Source organism: Chiloscyllium plagiosum, unplaced genomic scaffold (assembly GCF_037043375.1).
Source record: "Chiloscyllium plagiosum isolate Xiang-an unplaced genomic scaffold, Cpla_swu_hap1 HiC_scaffold_19, whole genome shotgun sequence".
Taxonomy (NCBI): Eukaryota; Metazoa; Chordata; class Chondrichthyes; order Orectolobiformes; family Hemiscylliidae; genus Chiloscyllium; species Chiloscyllium plagiosum.
The window spans coordinates 26,851,314-26,873,602 of NW_028270157.1; the positions used below are offsets into that span (position 1 = coordinate 26,851,314).

Sequence of the window (22,289 nt, forward strand, 5' to 3'; positions counted from 1 at the left end):
TTGATAGAGTCTGTGGATGAGTGCCACGCCTCTAGGAATTCCCTGGCTGTTCTCTGTTTGGCAAGCCACTGAGGCACAAGGGCAAATAACAAGTTGATAACTTGATTTACATTCCTCATGATTCTACTGAAAATAGAAATTGAAGATGGTAAATAAGGCTGGGATTTTATATCACCAATAATGGTAAACTGTGCTAACATATTTTCAGGTGGGTATTAACTAGGGTTTTACTTTAGTACATACAAAGAGACAATTATGGAAACTATGGTGTGGTTGAATTTGGAGATATTAGTTTGTAATACTTTATTCTGAAGCAATATAACAGTAAGTAAAGATTGAGTCCAGTATTATCTTTCAACTTGCTGCAAGTTAACATCACCTGTTTTACACTATTACCCAAAATCAGAATCTGCACCAGACAATTTTTCACTTTAAAATCTAAAATGTGTAATTAATGCTGAAAAATCCTTGAATCAATGGTAAAATCTTTTCATGCACTTTGCACTGTGACACTTTGCACTGTGACAATGCTCTGAAATTAAGTCAACAACTTACACCATGCAACCTAAATATATTAATATTTGAATGTATGAAGGCTTCCTGAAATGCATCCCAAAATAAATTTGTTTAACCGTTACAGTTAGTTTCCCCAAACTATGTTTGCTAACCATATCAGAAAAAATCCAAATCATTTCAATTTAAGTGCAAAGGAAATCATTGATGGCTTACTTCTGAGGAACTTAGGCATTGAAATAACTTTAGATGTTTTGTTGTAAAATATTTCTACAGCCAGAATGTTCACTGATAAAGCACATCTAAGATCTCAAAACAAACTTATGAGTCTAATAGATATGCAGATTCAACCCAGAGCATGGATTTGGAAACCTTAGGCATGCTGCACTTTGAAGGTCAAGGTAGTTCCAGCAAGACAGAAGAGATTACCTAATGAGATATTTATAATGGGATTTGAAGAGTCCAGGGTCTTGAGTTAATACTATGTCATCAGTAGTGGAGAAGGGGAAGGGTGGAATGCATAATAGCACAATCTCAAAACGTATCAGAATCCTAATGAACATATATCAAAAATGTCTTATGCTGTGCCTCGAAAGCCTCAGTGCAGTTGATAAAACTGCCTGGTTTAGCAATAAGATGATTTTGAAAGCGTTGATAAAGTATTCCTATTTGTGTTTTTTTATTTCCTGTTCACTGTTCCCATGCAACAAAATACTTGTGTAGCAGTTACCAGTTTCATGAATATATACTAAGCAGAGCATGAACATGTTGGGAACTTGGTCAGTTTAGCAGTGAGGCTGTTGTTCTCATTATGATGCTATACGCTATTGGCTTACAGTGGTGCTGCCTTTCTTCTTTAACACTGCTTGCCTCACATGGATTGTGATTGGTTCTCTGTGGGCTTTATAATTAGCCCTCAGGAAATGTCTGGGTGACCCATGAGGAAATGGAAAACTTGACATCTGCTACAAGAATGGTTAGTCTTCACTTTATTGTTGTATTTGCGTTATTGCAGATTTACTTGACAATGACACAGTTTGGTGCTTGCATGTTTTAAGTGCCTTCCTGACAGAAAAATTTCATTTCTAAATCTCTTTGATTTGTAGATTATAAATGGAAATATATTAACATAGTATCTTTGGATAATACAATTTAAAAACCTGTATGGTAAAAGCAATCATCCATTGTTTTCAGCTGATGAGATCTTACCTTCCTTTCACTTTTGGAAGGATTAGAAACATTTGCATCATAACTCTGTACACTGAAAGCAAACTAAAGAGATTTGTTAGGGGCTGTGCAAATTTCTCTGTAATTTTAACATTTGTCTGAGTTATACTGTACCATTCAGTTATCTTTTTTAGAGTAAATTGGTCCAATATATCTTTAATGAGAATGCAATCAAAATTTTGACATGAAAATTTCTTTCATTATCTTGTATTTGCCTGCTCTGAGTTATTTTTATATGCTTGCAATTTGAACTAAAGGTGAGATCTTTTAAACCCATATGAGTAACATATAATGTTCATTATAAATATGTATAATTTTCATTTTCAGTTGCCTTGATCTACTATAATGTACTGTTAATTAGTATATGATCAATTTAAGTTCCTTAGGCTGCAAACATCCTCTGAGTAATTACCATTCCTTTATAGTACAATATAAACCTTGGTTTCTCTGCTTTTTGTCCAGTGAAGTCATGAATATAAAAGAAGAAACTGATTTTAATACATTCCCAATCTTGGTTTCCTGGCTTGCATAATTGCAAGGCTCTTCAAAAGTGCTCACAGAAATATATTGCCATCACCATTCTAATAATTTCACTAGATATCTTTTTGTAATCAGGCAATATTTTACTTTTTTGCTGAAAGCACATTTTCATAGATTTTCTGAAAATCAAAAGAACTGTGGATGCTGTAAATCAGAAACAAAAAGAAAAATTGCAGAAAGTGCTGAACAGATCTGGCAGCATCTGTGAAGAGAAATCAGAGTTAACGTTTTGGGTCAAGTAAGCCTTCCTCACAACTTAAGCTTTTCCAGCAATTTCTGTTTCGGCATTTCTTTATCAACAAAGTACTGGTATATTAAGAATTCTTATAGATGTAATAACACTTTCTTTTTTTTATAGAACTGGCAATGCTAGAACTCTGAAAATATTATAAACAGGCAATAACTATCTTAGTACCTGTGGAAAAACAGAGAAATTAAAACTCTGATGTAAGTCTACATGTTAAGATATTTACTGATATTGACTGACTTGCCTTGCATGTCCAGCATTTTCTGTTTTTTATTAATATGTCATATGGATTTATTTTACTACACACACACACTGGTTGACAGGTACAGTACATAGGATTTCTTTACACAAGTTTTAATATAGTCCTGATCAGGGCTTAACAACTGTTTAAAAATAACACAAAAATGAATATTATGTGAAATAAAATTAAGTCTTGAACCCAATCTGCTTGAAGCATCATTACTCAAAGCTTGACCTTCAAAGAAAACCTGAAAATCTGTCACAGGAAAACATGAATTCAACTTGTGTTGTCACTGCATGTTAATGATTTTCTACTATAGTGTAATCAAATACAGACGCACAAGACAAGCCACTGCATAAATTTAAAATCTGGTTAAAAGCAATGTGTAAAGATAATTCAAATGAGACTTATCATGCATGCACAAACACTTTTTTGTTGTTAATGTGTAGCTTCAGTATCTATTTCATTATATTAATGTTACATTTTATATTATTAGATCTTAAAACATATAGGCTATAAATGTAAATCTACTTCTAGTACTTAATCCATAATTTCTAAAAAGTCCTACCAATTTATGTAAGACTAGATGACCTTAGAGAAGAAATCCAAAAACAAAATTCAAGACTGGCATATATGGCAATTATAGAAAATTAAATTGCACTATATATTTCAGCAGCTGATACTGATATACTGTACAAGAGATCTGTTTGATATTTTAAAGTTGTGCATAATACTAGAAGGTACTGTCAGTTATGTTAGTATGCAAACATAGAAATTTTTCCTCTCTATTTGAAGAAATAATGTACTCATTTGTACTTTTGATAAAATTATAGAAGAAAATATTAAAGATAAATGGAATGATTGTCTACAGCAATTTCCAGATTATTGTATTCTTGAAAAATAGTATAGGGAGTTGGAATAATCTTAGTTTTTGTGTTTGAAATTCCAAATTGGAAATTATACATCTCATCCTTGGCATTTTAATCAAACTTATTAATAGGTCATACAGAATAGAAACAGGTCCTTCAGCTCACCATGTCTATGCCAACCAACAAATACCAAACTACACTAGTCCAACTTATCTGCACTTGGTCCACAATCTACTATGCGCAGGTATTTTAAATACTTATCCAGATACTTCTTAAAAATCCAAATGCTTTGACAGCTGTATAAAACTTTTGATAGATCACATTTGGAATATTGTGTGCAATTCTAATTGCCACACTATAGGAACGATGTAGAGGTCTTGGAGAAAGTGCAAGCAAGGTTTACCAGGATGTTAGCTTGGATTGGAGTGTATTAGCTATAAGGAGAGGTTGGACAAACTTGAATTTGTTTTCACCAGAACATTGGAGTCTGAGGGGTGACCTGATGGAAGTATATATAATTATGAGAGGGTTGGATAGGGTGGATGGTCAGAGGCTTTTTCCAAGTGTGGAAATGTCAAATATTAGGGGGCATAGGTTTAAAGTGTGAGGGGAAAGTTTAAAGGAGAGGTTGCACGGTACCTGGGATGTGCTGCTATGGAGGTGATAGAAGCACATATGATATCAACGTTTATGAAGTATTTGTGCAGACACATGAACAGGCAGGGTATAGAGGGATGCAGACCATGTGCAGATATGATTAGGTTAGAATGGCATTGTGGTTGGCACAGGTGTGGTGGGCCAAAGGGCCTGTTCCCGTGCTGTACTAATAAAACAAAAATTCAAGAGAATATATGGTTGACTCAAGTATGATGTGCCGAAAGGCATGTAACTGCATTGTACTAACAAAAAAAAAACAAGAGAATCTGTACAGCAATTTCAGGCACATAATTTTAATGTGAGTCAAAGTAAAACCTATGAACAGATCAGATGCGTATGCAGCTAAGTGAACATAAACACACTTTGTTAAACATTGTCTCAGCTCATTTGTCTCTCACACCCACCTTTCCCCAAAATCTTTTCTAGCCAAGGCACCAACGTCTAACTATATTCTCAGCTCCTTTATGAAATGAGTGGGCTAGATGAACTCTATATAGTCCTCTTTAAAGGGAAATCCTTTGGCAGTTTGGAGTTCAGCCTCTGACAGTGAGCTGAATATAAAGACAACTTTCATGGGCTTGAGGCTTGGTTGAAATGGATAATAACATCTTTGGATCCATGATAATTGCTGCTTACTTTAAATACTAGTTCTGAAGAAGAATCATGCCAGTCAAAACATTACCGTCATTTCTCTCCACAAATGCTGCCAGAACCACTGAGTTTCTCTTGCATTCTCCATGCTTGTTTCAGAGTTCCAGTATTTGCAGTACTTTGCTTTTATTATATGAAACAAAAGAACTTCCAGACTATTGCACACAATAACAAAGAAACACAAATTATTTTACAATATATAGAAATAATTGAAACAGTCTTATTACAAATATCAGGAACAAAGAAATAATCTTTTTATCCTCAACCACAACCATACAAATATTTAAACCTCAGTGAAGAGACTCCCTGTTTCCATGCTAAAGAGGTGTAATACAGGTAGTTGTGGGAGTTGGTGACGACCGACTTGACACCGACATTTTTTACAAACCCACCGACTCCCACAGCTACCTGGATTACACCTCTTCCCACCCTACCTCCTGCAAAAATGCCATCCCGTATTTCCAATTCCTTCGCCTCCGCCGTATCTACTCCCAGGAGGACCAGTTCTACCACAGAACACACCAGATGGCCTCCTCCTTTAGAGACTGCAATTTCCCTTCCCACGTGATTAAAGATGTCCTCCAATGCATCTCGTCCACATCCCACACCTCCGCACTCAGACCCCACCCCTCCAACCATAACAAGAACAGAATGCCCCTGGTGCTCACCTTCTACCCTACCAACCTGCACATAACCAAATCATCCACCAACATTTCTGCCACCTCCAAATGGACCACACCACCAGGGATATAAGTCCCTCCCCACCCCTTTCTCCCTTCCACAAAGACCGTTCCCTCCGTGACTACCTGGTCAGGTCCATGCCCCCCTACAACCCACCCTCCCATCCTGGCATCTTCCCCTGCCACTGCAGGAATTGCAAAACCTGTGCCCACACCTCCTCCCTCACCTCCATCCAAGGCCTAAAGGAGCCTTCCACATCCATCAAAGTTTTACCTGAACATCCACCAATATCATTTATTGTATTCGTTGCTCCCGATGCGGTCTCCTCTCCATTGGGGAGACTGGACGCCGCCTAGCAGAGCACTTTAGGGAACATTTCTGGGACACCTGCACCAATCAACCGCACCGCCCTGTGGCCCAACATTTCAACTCCCCCTCCCACTCTGCCAAGGACATGGAGGTCCTGGGCCTCCTTCACCGTCGCTCCTTCACCACCAGACGCCTGGAGGAAGAATGCCTCATCTTCCGCCTCGGAACACTTCAACCTCAGAGCATTAATGTGGACTTCAGCAGTTTCCTCATTTCCCATTCCCCCACCTCACCCCAGTTCCAAACTTCTAGCTCAGCACTGTCCCCATGACTTGTCCTACCTGCCTATCTTCTTTTCCACCTATCCACTCCACCATCCCCCCGGACCTATCACCTTCATCCCCTCTCCCACTCACCTATTGTACTCTATGCTACTTTCTCCCCACCCCCACCCTCCTCTCATTTATCTCTCCACCCTTCAGGCACTCTGCCTGTATTCCTAATGAAGGGCTTTTGCCTGGAACGTCGATTTTACTGCTCCTCGGATGCTGCCTGAACTGCTGTGCTTTTCCAGCACCACTCTAATCTAGACTCTGGTTTCCAGCATCTGCAGTCATTGTTTTTACCTCCTTGTTTCTTTTCTAGCAAATGTTTGCATTCAATCAAAGTTATTTCTTGAGTCAATATTCTCTTCCTGTGATCATTAAACAAATGCTTTGCTGTATTAATTAGCACAGACACACAATGAGACAGCATGCCATGCTGCTCAGCATTTGTTAGTCAAAGGAATATGCATCTCGCTCTCAGTTCTATGTTACATGAATCTCTTACTTGCACCATGTGCCAACAGCATGCACACAGCAAATGGGAAACACTGCATGTGCAGCGAGACAGAGCCAAAGTCTTAGAACAGAAGAACTAGGAGCAGGAATAGGCAAATCAGTCTCTCAAGCCTATTTAATATAATCATGGCTGATCCCATCTTGGCCACAACACATTCCTACCCATGCTCCATAAAATGTTACCCATTACTAGTTAAAAATCTGTCTACCTCCTTAAATGAATTCATTCCGGTGTCCATCACCCTCTGGGCTGGTGAATTCCACAAATTGATGACCTTTGAGAGAAGTGATCCTCCTCATCTCTGGTTTAAATCTGCTGTGCCTGAGACTAAATCTATGACCTCTCATTCCACATTGCCCCACAAGGAGAAACGTCTTTTGAACAATGACTGGGATGATAAAGTGTAGGTGTATGTGCCTCTCCAACAAACCTTGAGAGTGCTGGATCTGGCTCTTTCTTTCAGCTACCAACCAATCCACGGAGACAGACAGTCACATACTTGAGGCAGGCTGGACCCCAAAGTATATCTGTACTCCTATAAATTCTGGCCTATCAGGGCCATTGCATTACAGATATGCAATTGTCACCCCTGTTCTCCTCCTGTGCGTATGGATAAAACCCTGATTGCCAACATCACTGTGTCCTTTGGGACTGGGACTAAACAGCCGGAAGTTCTCCAAGTGCCAACGATTGGGAACATCTTTGGCCAGCTACAGAGCTTTTACAGGGAGGTGCTCACCAGGTTGTATTCCCAAAATTTCTAAACTTGATATTCCCACCAATTTGTAACTCTGTGGCCAAGATACTCTTGTCCTCAGAGGTCAAGGATGTGAATTCAAGCAGAGCAGACAGTTTCTCCACCAAAGTTGTGGATATCCTGATGGTACCTGCAAAGCACAAGGGAGAGAAGGCAAGCAGCTAATGATTGGAAACTGTGTGCAATGAATTACACTGACAGCAGGGTAACTGTGGGAAATGCAGTGGAATGAAGAATGGCATTTATTTAGTCAGAGGGTCATGGATGTCTTAGTATCCCTTCAGGAATGGTCATTCTCTTGCGAGAGACAGGATTTCATATCATAGTGGATGAACAGCATGATGTCAAGCATCCCTTCCCTCTTCTGTACCCTTTCTGCCATAATCTGCTTTCATTCCAGGAGAAGATTAAACAATGGAGGGAATATTTGAGAAGTAAGTGGTGACATTGTGTTGGTAAGTGCTGAAACTTTGGGAGGTGTGGCTGGTGAGTGAATAGGCAGGGCAGAGGCAATGTAGGTTGTGGGATTTTGGGAGAATGACAGCAAGTGAGAGAAAATGTTGAGTGCAACCATGAAAGGGCCAGAGCATAAGCCATGGTACAGATGGGATAGTAGTTGAGATAGACTGAATGTTAAATTGAGAGAAGGGTGAGGCACTTGCTTGGAAGAAGTAGCAGTACTAGCCATTCCTCCATGGTGTGGAGACCAGATTGCCATGGGTGACAACATTGGGCCAGTTACCAGAATCTGATATTGTGGCCTCCTATGCTAGTCCACCACTATGTAGGGCAGATTCCGAATTCCAGTACTCATCCTTTTAAAGAAAGTAAGGGTGCCAGGAATGCTGATCTTTCAGCAATTATCCACTGTTCTAGGAATGGTGCATAAGATGGGCTAGAATTGTACAAGACAGACACCATTGGGGCACGGTACGTTGTTAATGAGGTGACTTTGATGAGATATCTCAAAGGGTTTCACTTGGTCTCAGCAAAAATAGCTGCAAAAACATGATGCAACTGACATTTAGCCAAAAGAAAACATAAAATTGAACTCAATGAATTCAAGATGTCATTATCCATGAGGAACTTGATCTTTTCTACCACTTAAGCTAATTTCTCTGGATTGAGTCCATAGGATGCTGTGTTATGGGTAACACATCCCTTACCTTATATTAACTGCTACATAACATTACATTACATATGGCCAGAGATGTTTTTATCCTGACTTATTTAAATAAATTGATTCACAAGTCTGTTATAGTGTTTGTAAGTCACTTCAATAGTTCGCTGAGAAATAGCATAATATTCCACTTAACTATTTGGGTACCTTGATACTATCTCATATAATTTCTGAGGTGCCAACTTTCTGATTAATTTTCCAATCATTCAGATATTTTATATCATTCCTTACTTCTTTCACAGCTGCTCTGCCTCCCCAGAGAAAGATGACTGCACTTAACATCTTGTCTCCAACAGCATGATTCTGAGATTTTGTCTTTTTCCCAGCTCTAATTTTCATTGTTTTCAAATGATTTTTAGCCAACTTACATGCTTTCATTAGTTTTTTCTCTGAATCTTGAGATATAAATAGCAAATTTAGTTCCTGAGCTTGGAAAATGTTTTATTCTTTGATTCATTTAAAAGCCCAAAAGCACTGTCTCAGAAAATCTTGTTGAAGCATCCATACTTGCTAAATTAAACTGATTGCCACTTTTGGTTTTGGGTAAAGGTCAGGCATAATCTATTAACAATCCACTAAATGTTTCTTCAAAAGCTGGTCTTAGAATTAAATGTGCAAGCTTAATTGGTAGTTGAAGTTTCTACATTACCTGACATATAGAGCATATCTGGCAAAATTTAACCACATTTTTATGTAAGCAGAGCAATAAAAATGTTTTAATATTTTAGCTTAGGTTTTCTTACTATCTAAGTGACCTGACATTGAAATTTCATGGATCTCTTACAACATTTTGTTATAATTCTCAGATGGAACTACTTTCTGATGGACTACCATCATTATTCATTGACTGGTATTCAAGGTGATCTTGACTTCCTCATGAGGACTTTATCTTTTCTTAAAAAAAGATCTGTGGCTGTTGGTCCTGGTTCAGTTTCTGTGTAGGCTGTTTAAAACAGCACTCCCATTTCAAGATCCCTCTGCTGCATTTCTATTAAAGGAGATGAGCTAACTGTGTCAGCCTCATTTTAATTTTTATAGTGGCACATAATTGCATTTCCTTATCATCTCTAGTTTTCTTACACTCCATATCTTCCTTGTTAAACACAGTCAGAAAAACATCCAGGAAATCCCTCCTGTAGCATTTCAAATTCTTTTACTTTTACTGTTAGTTCAATATCCTTGGTGCAGCCAATGCTTTTTCATCCCATAGATTAAATCAATGCTATCTATTAGGATTTGTTGCAAGATACAAACTACAATTTCTTCATTTATTAAGTCACTTTTTAATCTAAATTAATACAATGGGACCAGTTTCTAACTTCAGTGTATATCTCCATTTTTTTTCCTTCATTCGCCCCACTGGAAGACAAATTGTTTCATCAGCCAGCACTGTAACTGACTTGCTCCAGTGTGTCTCAATACAAGTTAAGTTGCTTTTCAACTTCAATTTTTATTACAATGGAAGCATGTTATTTTGTTGATATCACATTTTTTTATATCACTTGATTTCACTTTCTCCTTTGTTTTCTCAGCATCCGTCAGTTTGTTTCTTCAAATTCTATTCCCAGATTTTCTTTTCATCCAATTTCATTTTTCATTTCTATATGATAATTTACCCACATTTCTATATGAGTCATCATAGATATTTGTCAGAATGGTCACTTCTTAGATCTTTGATGTCTGTCCAAGCAGCAACAGAAACTGAGCGAAGGAGAACGAACCTGGGAGTGTACAACGGCAGCAGGATAAACACCTGAGGAGCAGGTCAGTCAGAGTGAATATGGAGGTGTATCTAAGGCTAGCTCTAGAGGTGCCATCACGACTAAAAAAGTGACTTAGGCCTGGTGTTCAGGAACCAGGTTTGTAGAGTGACAGAATAGTGTCTGGAGAGAGATAAAGTACTTGGTTTTTGTAGTTGTAGTCTGTTAGGAAGTGAGTGCAAGAGTGAGAGACCTGAGTTTAGTGACAAGTGGGTAAGATTATGTAATTAGTTCCTGGATTAATCTGTAATTAATACAGATTATTAATAGTTTCTAACTTCAGTGTATATCTCCATTTTTTTTCCTTCATTCGCCCCACTGGAAGACAAATTGTTTCATCAGCCAGCACTGTAACTGACTTGCTCCAGTGTGTCTCAATACAAGTTAAGTTGCTTTTCAACTTCCATTTTTATTACAATGGAAGCATGTTATTTTGTTGAAATTATTTAGATTGATTTAGTCAATGAGGTTTCAAATGACAGAATAATTGGCCCCATGGAATGCTCTCCTGAAACGTGTAGGAAATAAGGGACACTTCCAGTGTCTGTGGTGACTATGTATGCAATACTCAGCTGCAGCTCCTAATTTGATGTATGGAGCATCTGGAGCTACAGGTGAACTCATTATGGGGCATCCATGATGCTGAGAATGTGATGGATAGCACATTTAGCAAGTTGGTCTCACCACCAATCAGGGCTACACAGACAGTGACCACCATATCAGTGACCACCAGGAATATGAATAAATGTGGGCAGGCAGTGCAGGAGTCCCTTATGGCCATTCCTTTTTCAAGCGGTTTTGAATGTTTTTGGAGTATGGCCTCTCAGGGGAAAGCAGCAGCAGCTAAATCAGCAGCACCACGACTAGCACTGTTTTACAGCAAGGAGCGTCAAAGTGAAGATGAGCAGCAGTAACAGAGGACTCTATAGTCAGGAACACAGGCATTTCTGTGGCCACAAGCGAATCTCCAATATCTGAGCACACACACAATATTCTGAAGGGTGAGGGTGAATCACCAGAGGCTGTGGCCAATATTGGTACTCACAACAGAGGCAAAAAGAGAAATGAGGTCCTGCAAAAGGAGTTCAGTGAGTTAGAAAGTTGAAAAGCAGAACCTCCAGGGTTATAATCTCAGGATTACTTCCTGTACCACATGTCAATGAAGCAAGGAATATGGAGATTGTCCAGTCAAATACATGGCTAAAGAGTTGATGTAGGAGGGAAAGTTTCAGATATGTGGATCATTGGTATGTCTTCCAGGGCAGGTGGGATAGGAACGGCCCCAATATCCTTAGAGGTTTGCGTCTGTCACTTGGATGGGTTTTAACTACTGTAGCAAGGAGGTGCAGTAGATCAGCAAGTAAAATGACAAAGGAGTACTCAGAGACTAAGGCCAGTAAGACTAAGAGAAAGTGCAGACAGGAAGAGGTAACTGATAAATTGAGGTGCTGCATTTTGGAAAGGCAAATCAGGGCAGGATTATACACTAAATGGTAAGGACCTGAGGAGTGTTGCTGAGCAAACAGACCTTGGCGTGTAGGTTCATAGTTCCTTGAAAGAGTCGTCCCAGGTCAACAAGATAGTGAAGGCGGTGTTTGGTCTGCACTGAGTATAGGAGTTGGGAGGTCATGTTGCAGCTCTACAGGTCATTGGTTAGGCCACTTTTGGAATACTGCATGCAATTCTTGTCTCCCTCCTATAGGAAGATGTTGTGAAACTTGAAAGAGTTCAGAAAAGATTTACAAGGATGTTGCCAGGGTTGCAGGGTTTGAGCTATAGGGAGAGGCTGAATAGATTGGAACTACTTTCCCTGAAGTGTCAGAGGCTGAGGAGTGACCTTATAGAGGTTTATAAAATGATGAGGTGAGGGTGCATAGACAAGGATTTTTCCCCGGATGTGGGGATTGTGAGTGGGGGAGTGTGGAGTCCAAATTAGGGAGCATTAGAAGTGGTAGAGGCTGGTACAATTGCAACATTTAAGAGGCATTTGGATGGGTATATGAATAGGAAGGGTTTGGAGGGATATGGGCCAGGTGCTGACAGGTGGAACTAGATTGGGTTGGGATATCTGGTCGGCATGGATGAGTTAGACCGGAGGGTCTGTTTCCGTGCTATATATCTCTGACTCTAACCTGTCAGTCACTCACTGCCTGTGTGTTCTGTGAGCGCTCTCTCGCTCTGTTTTTCCTCGAAAGCCAAGCAAAGCACTTACAAATTGACCCAAGACATCCAGGACACCATGGGCGCACAGACATCCACCCTCTGCCAGGTGGTGCTAGCTGTGGGAGCTGGGCAACCCCAACCATGTGGTGAGAATGGCCATGGGCTGAAAATGAACAAGAGCAACCAGAAAAGGCATGGTAAATATGTAAATTGCAAGAACAAGGTAGGGGTCATGAGATATCTTTAGCAAACAGGGTTAAGAAAAATCCCATAGCCTTTTATTCATATATAAGGAAAAAGAGAGTAACTGGAGAAAGGGTTTGCCCAGTCAAGAACAAAGGTGGAAAGTTATGCGTAGAGTCAGAGAAAATGTGTGAGATTCTTAACAAGTACTTTGCATCAGTATTCACTGAGGAGAGGGACATGACGGATGTTAAGGTTAAGGATAGCTGCTTGATTAGTCTAGATCAAGTTGGCATAAGGAGGGAGGAAAGTGTTGGGTATTCCATAAGGCATTAAAGTGGACAAGTCCCAGGGTCTTAACAGATATCTTTGCAGCATCCTTGAACACAGATGAGGTCTCAGAGGATTGGAGAATTGCTGATGTCCCCTTGTTTAATAGAAGGGGGGCAGGGCTAACCCAGGTAATTATAGACCGGTAAGCCTGATGTCAGTGGTAGGGAAGCTACTGGAGAAGATACTGAGGGATAGGATCTATTCCCATTTGGAAGAAAAGGGCTTTCAGTGAATGACAACATGGTTTGTGCAGGGAAGGTCATATCTTACTAACTTAATTGAATTATTTGAGGAAGTGACAAAGTTGATTGAGGAAAGGGCTGTAGATGTCATATACGTGGACTTCAGTAAGGCATCTGATAATGTACCCATGGTAGACTGATGTAGAAAGAGAAGTTGTATGGGGTCCAGGGTGTATGAGCTAGATGGATAAAGAACTGACTGGGCAACAGAAGACATGGTAGTAGTGGGAGTTTCTCAAAATGGAGAATTGTGACCAGTGGTGTTCCACAGGGATCCGTGCTGGGACCACTGTTGTTTGTGATAATACATAAATGATCTGGAGGAAGGTACAGATGTTCTGATTAGTAAGTTCACAGATGACACTAAGATTGGCAGAGTAGCAGATAATGAAAGGGACTGTCAGAGAATGCACCAGAATATAGACAGATTGGAGAGTTGGGCAGAGAAATGGCAGATGGAGTTCATTTCAGGCAAATGCAAGGTGATGCATTTTGGAAGATCCAATTAAAGAGCAAATGAGACAGTAAATGGAAAAGTTCTGGGGAAAATTGATGTACAGAGATCAGGGTGTTCAGGTCCATTGTTCCCTGAAAGTGGCAAACAAGTCAACAGAGTGATCAAGAAGGCATACAGCATGCTTTCCTTCATGGGATGGGTATTGAGTACAAGAGTTGGCAGGTCATGTTAGAGTTGTATAAGACTTTGTTTTGGCCACATTTGGAATACTGCATACAGTTCTGGTTGCAGCATGACAAAAGATGTGGATGCTTTGGAGCGGGGGGAAGAGGAGGTTCACCAGGAAGCAGGGTGCTAGCGATGCACAGAGGTTGAGTAGGTTAGGATTATTTTCATTTAAAAAAATGGAGGTTGGGGAGGTTGAGATATATAGACAGGGTGGATAGCAAGAAACTATTTCCCAGAGTGGGGGAATCAAATACTAGGGGTCACAAAGTTACTAGGGGTGAGAGGGGAAAGATTTAGTGGAGATATGCATGGAAAATTCTATACGTAGAGGGTGGTGGGTGCCTTTGATGCATTATCTGAGCTGACATGGTACCTATTGTTAAAATTCACTTGAGAATGTAACTTTAAAAAAAAAAGTTCTAGGATTTAAATATGAAAGAACTGAAACCAACATGGTCCTTCTAAAAGATGAGAGACTTAACAAGCAAACTAGGTCTTTTTCAATATATAATTTCAGTTGCATCACACAGTAAACTTTTTTGCTATAAATTCTGTGTCTTATGATCTTATTCTCCACAACCACCTGAAGGAGCAGCACTCCAAAAGCTAGTGCTTCCAAATAAACCTGTGGGACTATAACCTGGTGTTGTGATTTTTAACTTTGTTCGCCCCAATCCAACACCAGCTCCTCCAAATCACTTCTTGAACTACTCTTTGTTTTCTATGACTGAGCGAGTTCAGTATCCTTCTTACCAGCTCTCTGTGGATCCTATGTAACTTCGCCTTTTGTATCAGCCTGCCATGAAGGACCTTGTTAGACACCTTGCTAATGTCCTTTTAGACAATATCAATTGTTCTGCCTTCATCAATCATCTTTGTCACTTCATCAAAAAGTCAAGTTTTTGAGACATGACTTCCCCCGCACAAAGCCATACTATTACTAATAAGTCCATTTTTTTCAAAATGTAAGTAAATCCTATTCCAAAGAATTTTTTCCATAATTGACGTAAATCTCTCCGGCCTGTAGTTTCCCAGATTATTCCTATTGCCCTTTTTTTTAAAAAAGGAACAATGATGGCTGTTCTCCAATCCTCTGGGATTTCTCCTATGATTACAGAGGATACAAATCTTTCATACAAGGCCTCAAACAATTTCCTCAACCCTCAAAATTCTGGGATATATGTCAAAGAACACCTTATGTTGACACACAAGGTGTAGAATAACAACATACACCTTCCAAGACTCACCACCCACCATGTCCTTATCTTTATAAATACCTTTGCCAAGTATTCATTTAGGACCTCATTCACTTAGATTAGATTTTTTTAGATTACTTACAGTGTGGAAACAGGCCCTTTGGCCCAACAAGTCCACACCGACCCGCTGAAGCGCAACCCACCCAGACCCATTCCCCTACCTTTACCCCTTCACCTAACACTACGGGCAATTTAGCATGGCCAATTCACCTAACCTGCACATTTTTGGAATGTGGGAGGAAACCGGAGCACCCGGAGGAAACCCACGCAGGCACGGGGAGAATGTGCAAACTCCACACAGTCAGTCGCCTGAGGCGGGAATTGAACCCGGGTCTCTGGCGCTGTGAGGCAGCAGTGCTAACTGCTGTGCCACTGTGCCGCCCACTTCTTCCGGCTCCAAGCCTAAATTGCCACCTTTATTCTAGAGTGGACCTACCCCATTCCCCGGCTAACCTCCTGCTCCTCATATTTTTAAAAACACCTGGGTTTTCTTAATCCTGTTTGCCAAAGACATTTTGTGGTTCGTTTTACCCCTCCTCATACCTTGTTTGAGAGTTTTCCTGCTATCTTGCTATTCTTTGGGGGCTCTGTCTGTCTTCAGTTTCCTAAACCTTACGTATGCCTCCTTTCTCTTTATAACTAAGCTCTCAATTTCTCTTGACTTCCAAGGTTCCCGAATCTGGTCATGTTTATCCTTCACTTTCACAGGAACTCGCTGCTCCTGAACTCTAATCAACTGGCCTTTAAAAGATTCCCATATGCTAGATGTTGATTTACCCTCAAATAGCCTCCAATCTATATTCTCCAGTTCCTGCCTAATATTATGGCAGTTAACCTACCCCAATACAAAACTTCAAACCGAGAACTACTCTCAACCTTAAGTAACTTAAAACTTAGAGAATTATGGTCACTGGGCCTGAAATGGCTCTCCACTGAAACATTGGTAACCTGGCCAGGCTTGTTCCCCATTGTCAGGTCTAGTATGATCCCTCCCCTAGTTGGACGACTTAAAAATTGTTTCAAAAACTGTCTTGGATACCCCTAACAAATTGCACTCTTGTTTAAGCCTCTGCACTAAGACCCAGGCAATGTAGGGAAAATTAAAACCTTCCACCACAATGCTGTTTACATTCTTCTATCTTTCCACATATCTGTCCCTCTATCACTTGCTGGTTGTTGGGAAGCCTATAGTACAATCCCATTAAATTGTCTTCACCCTTTCTATCATACTCCTTACATTAAAACAATTACACTTTAGACCTCCAATCCTGTTATGTTAGAGTCATAGAGCTGTACAGCATGGAAACAGACCCTTCAGTCCAAATCGTCCATGTCAACCAGCTATCCTAAATAAATCTAGTCCCATTTGCCAGCATTTGGCTCATATTCCTCTAAGTGTGTCCTATTCATATATCCAACCTAATGCCTTTTAAATGTTGAAATTGCTCCAGCCTCCACCACTTCCTCTGGCAGCTCATTCCATACACGTACCACCCTCTGTGTGAAAAAGTTGCCACTTAGGTCTCTTTTATATCTTTCCCCTCTCACCCTAAACCTATGCCCTCTAGTTCTTGTCTCCCCCACCTCAGAGAAAATACTTTGTCTATTTATCCTTTCCATGCCCTTCATGATTTTATAAACCTCTATAAGGTCACCCCTCAGCCTCCTACGCTCCAGGGAAAACAGGCCTAGCCTACTCAACCTCTCCCTATAGCTCAAATCCTCCAACCCTGGCAACATCCTTGGAAATCTTTTCTGAACCCTTTCAAGTTTCACAACATCTTTCCAATAGGAAGACCAGAGTTGCACACAATATTCCAACAGTGGCTAACCAATGTCCTGTACAGCCGCAACATGACCTCCCAACTCCTGTACTCAATACTCTGACCAATAAAGGAAAACATACCAAACGCCTTCTTCACTATCCTATCTACCTGCAACTCCATTTTCAAGGAGCTATGATCCTGCACTCCAAGGTCTCTATGTTCAGCAACACTCCCTAGGACCTTACCATTAAGTGTATAAGTCCTGCTAAGATTTGCTTTCTCAAAATGCAGCACCTTACATTTATCTAAAATAAACTCCATCTGCCATTTCTCAGCCCATTGGCCCATCTGATCAAGATCCCATTGTAATCTGAAGTAATCTTTTTCACTGTCCACTACACTCCAATTTTGGTGTCATCAACAAAGTTACTAACTATACCTCTTATGTTCACATCCAAATAATTTATATAAATGAAGAAAAGTAGTGGACCCAGCACCGATCCTTGTGGCACTCCACTGATCACAGGCATCCAGTCTGAAAAACAACCCTCCACCACCACCCTCTGTCCTTTACCTTTGAGCCAGTTCTGTATCCAAATGGTGGTTTTTCCTGTATTCCATGAGATCTTACCTTGCTCACCAGTCTTCCATGGGAAACCTTGTCAAATGTCTTACTGAAGTCCATATAGATCACATCTATCGCTCTGTCCTCATCAATCCTCTTTGTTACTTCTTCAAAAAACTCAAGGTGTTTTGAGGTTAGGCAATAAAAGTTACTCAAGCATGTAACCACAAAGTAAACAAACACTTAAGCACTGAACAAACAGATGGGACACCTGAAATTAACAAGGCAAGCACTCAGTAACTGTGGAACAAGCAGACACACCCAAAACAAATACTTAGAAACCACAGGACAGGACAACACAGCTGGGGCCCCAGTCAATTTTGTTCTGCAGTGGAGCTATTAGTAGTAAAGCGAGAATTTGATAAGCGATCTCTCCATACTTTCTCTGCCTGACCGTCTTTCTTCTGGCTAGATCAGGTTTGTGACACATGTCCTGGCTCAAGACAGATTCACACATGGGCCAATTAATGTTTTTTTTCTTTGGAAAATTTAGGTAATGAATTTAGTACAGCTGACTACCCCCACAAGCTGCTAAATCCTGAATTACTGACTGCCAATTAATTAAACTTACTCACTCAACAGACTATCTCCAAAAGATTTTGTGAACTGGGCAAAACATGGCAGCCTAAAACTCAGTTAACAATTTAGGAGCCCAAGTGACTACCTCCACAGGCCAAGTCACTACTCAGTTTCCAAATTGCAGTAACAACCGGCTGGCAAATAGTTAAAGTTGGTGATGAATTTATTTGCTTACCAGACTACCTCCACAGGCCAAATTGTGGCAGCCAAAGCCAATTTGCCGCATTCACTGGATCAGAATTGTGGTCACCCTCCGCAGTGCCCCAGCCTTTCTCTGGTCTGACCTGCTGGGATAGGACTGGCTGCCAGTTCCAAATTGGACTAAATTTGGAGTATCAGGTTTGCTTACCCTGTTGAGAGACAAAAAGGGTCTGCCGACTAGCGCCAAACTATCAGAGAAATTTGCCCAATAAATTAGAGATCACAAAGTACAGATCAGAGTGAAATTGACAAACAGTTTATTAGTAGGCGATATCGCAGAAGAGGAACTGACTAAGCTGAAACAGTACAGTCTGCCCAGACAGTCAAGAATTTCTCTTCCTCGAGCTGAGGATGAAGCCAGTTTTTAAAAACAATCCTGTACAATAGGAAAAATATAATGTAATTGGAATATATTTGGAGATGGAGTAATCTAGTTACAATGATGCTAATCGGAAAACAGTTATCAGAGGAATATCCTAATTCTCTACATAAAGCAATATTCTGGCAGTATCGATGGATCTGGAGCTCCCACTCCTCTTCACAGATAGGTGCTGATGTCTCCTCTGAAGTGGTGAGCTGCTTCCTTTGTCTTAGCCTGGGAGTAGTGCTCTTGCTGGTGTCTCTGTCTGACCTGTCCTTTGTGTGGCTTTGGTATTGCTGGGTTATGAAACTGCCCTTGGGGCTTTGGGATAGCTGTGGTGCTCTGTCATTGCTTGTGGGAGCTTGAAGTGTATTCCCTTGTCTGTGAGTAATGTTTAGTTTCGCTTGTCAACCTGCTTGGTCCCTGCTGAGGCATTCTGGGTGTTTTAGTACATTTTGACCAATTTTGCTTTTGTGGGCCTGTTATGGGTTGGCAGGGTGGCAGACCTTTTCCCACACTTATCAACACATCACAGAGTCCTTTTCTGTGGTTACAGGAGGAGGGTGGGTGGGAGACACTACACATGTAGCGTATCGGGTTCAACCTCTGCCCAAATTATCAGTTCATTCACCTCCCCAGAGTGCAATTCGATTGCTCCCACTCAGCTCTCCCTGCTCCTGCCACTACTCCCGAAAATGGAGCCTACTGATGCCCAAGCTAAGTCCATTTAAGAGGGAAAACTTACCTTGCCAGCAAGCCCCTGGTCCTCTCTCTCTCATTCCTCCCGAAAATGGAGGCTGCTGACATTTGAGGTAAGTCCTTTTAAGAGGGAAACTTTACCTTGCCTGCAGCCCCGGTTCTCTCTCTCTCTCCTCCCGAAAATGTCATAGGAGGTAGAATCATAGAAACCCTACAGTGCTGAAAGAGACCATTAATCGTATCAAATCTGCACCAACCCTCTGAAGAGCAAATCTATCCAGACCCACCCTACCTCCATAACCCTGCATTTACTATAGCTAGTCTACCTAGCTTGCTAATCCCAGGACACAATAGGGCAATTTGGCATAGTCAATTCACCTATCTTGCACATCTTTGGACTGTGGTCCGAAAACAAAGCATCTGGCTGAAACCCATGCAGACACAGGGAGAACATGCAAACTCCACACAGAATGACACCACAAGACGAGAATTGAATCCAGATCGCTAGCACTGTGAGGCATTACTGTTAACCATTGTACCACTTACCACCACTAGTTCCCCTGTGCCACCCGTGGTGGTGCTGGATGCAAAGAAAAGCAGCATTTAAGTGGCATCTTGGCAGATTATACGAAGACAGGGAATTGCGGGATACGGACTGTGTAGAGGAGCTCAATCCTCCATAAACTTTTGAACTTAAATTTCTAGTTATACATTTCTAGTTAATCAGAATAATTCCCTGAACAACTACCTATACTTTAATCTTGGCATCCATCTTTGTCAGCATTTCCCCACATCTCAGGGTACACACTATCGACAGCAACCACACGTACACCCCATCCACAGAGTTTGGTATTGTACATACACCAGCCTCACCATATCATTTAGAAAGCTCACACTGACTCACCTAATAGGTCCACTACTTCAATAATTGGTTTGGAACTCACTGACACTTTTCGTTACAAGTTGCTGTCAGACCATTTTTTGCACAGGATGCCATCTCATCCATTGCAACAGGATATATCTCAGACATCTTCTCTGGGACGGGGTGGCAGGTGATCTCTCACAATGCTCACTTTTTTTGTACATACTATGTTCTCACAGCATCTCTGCCATGCCTTATTTTACTTTTTTGCATATTGCTGCATCATTCAGAACTTATAACTTCACAGTAATTCTGTCGGTTTGCCTTTAAACTCAGACGCAAAGTCAGGCAGCTTCTCATGGTTGCCATCAGTAATCACGCAAGACTGGACATATTACTGTGTGAAACTGTACTATGTCAATGTCACACCTGCAACATGTGCCAGCACCTTACATGGCAAGAACACTGAATGTGCATCAACATAATTCCCATGTCTCAAAATCCAAGGAGATTAGTCCTCAGTCAGGTCAAGTGGATCTGTCAGTCAGGTGATCTCACATTGACAGTCAAGGGCATCAACTGATTTCAGTATGGACTTGGACATGGTCAGTTGATTGTTTGGCGTTCATCATTCCTGATGAAGGGCTTTTGCCCAAAACGTCATTTTCTTGCTCCTCGGATGCTGCCTGACCTGCTGTGCTTTTTCAGCACCACTCTAATCTTGATTGTTTGGGGAGTATGAGTTTATCACTACATGCTGGGGAATGTGCCACAGTCAGTCCTACAGAATTCTTGCAGTTCAGGGTTTATTGGTAAGCCAGTCAAAGAGTAGCACTCAGATCAGTCAGGAGCCTGGACACTCATCAGTTTGGAGTATCCTTCCAAGTTGGCAGTGGGCTTGGCCACAGTCAGTTATGAGGGTTGTTCACTAGAGGCCACTGTTGTATTAAGTAAGAATGAGTTGGGATTAGAGCCAGCATGCTGGGATACAAAGAGGACAAGAATTAATGGGTTTGGGGTTGGGTGGGGGGGGAAGGAGAGATCTCAACACATCAGATGGAAGTTGATCGAGCATTGGAACAAGCAAGTTACTGAAGGCTGGATGTAATCAACGATCACAAAAGTATTTGCTTCAATGGAGGAATAATGTATCACAGTGGTTGACATAACTAAGCTGTAGACCTAGGCTTCAAAGGGTAAAGTGTGGTGATGAAGACATATATGAAAGAGTTCTTGTGGGAATATGTAGAAACCCAAAACTGATGGAATTGACTGGAGTGGAAGAAATGGAAGAACATTAAATATTTGGGGTGTCACCTGCACTAACATACGGAGTCTGCAACTATTTGTGAAGCATTATCTGTGCTGCCTTCCATCCTTATTTAAATTGCAAACGTGCAATGGAAATGAAAAATGGCTGCTGCTATATATGGAGTAGGTGGAAAATTGTGTTTTTTGGTCCAAGGAAGCAGACTTGTGAGTAATATGAAGCCTTTCAAGGGGCAATTGCATTAAGCAGGCAATTATCCAGTACAGATCTAAGGCATCTGTAATCTTAAATTTTACATGTGAACCATATGCGATGACCAACCGTGTCAAATATACAGAGAGACCTCGATTATCCGAAAGACATGGGCAGGCAGTATTTTGTTCTGTTAATCAAATTCCGGATAACATGGTTTAGCCGAGTATCAGAATCTTGCAGTCTTGCCAGATAATCCAATATTTGGATAATCGAATGTCAGAAAATTGAGGTTCCTCAATCTTGACCATATCATTGGTCATTACAAACTGATCATAGTTATCTCTGTGAAGTAGAAGTAATCTCTGGCAACTTCTAACAGATGATTGGGCTACAA

The 22,289-nt window shown here is 40.8% G+C and overlaps 1 protein-coding gene across 8 annotated transcripts in view; it reads left to right on the plus strand.

The window, feature by feature from the left end:
* Positions 1-22,289, plus strand: part of ppfia2 (PTPRF interacting protein alpha 2) — a 543,269-nt gene that overhangs the window by 440,037 nt on the left and 80,943 nt on the right. For 7 of the 8 annotated variants that reach the window (XM_087997151.1, XM_043709676.2, XM_043709677.2 and 4 more), the window contains one exon: positions 1,427-1,489. In XM_087997151.1, coding sequence (XP_087853277.1) covers positions 1,427-1,489 — 63 coding nt within the window. Of the gene's footprint in view, positions 1-1,426; positions 1,490-2,638; positions 2,669-22,289 lie in introns of those variants that run through there. The other variant, XM_043709681.2, reaches the window with a different exon arrangement.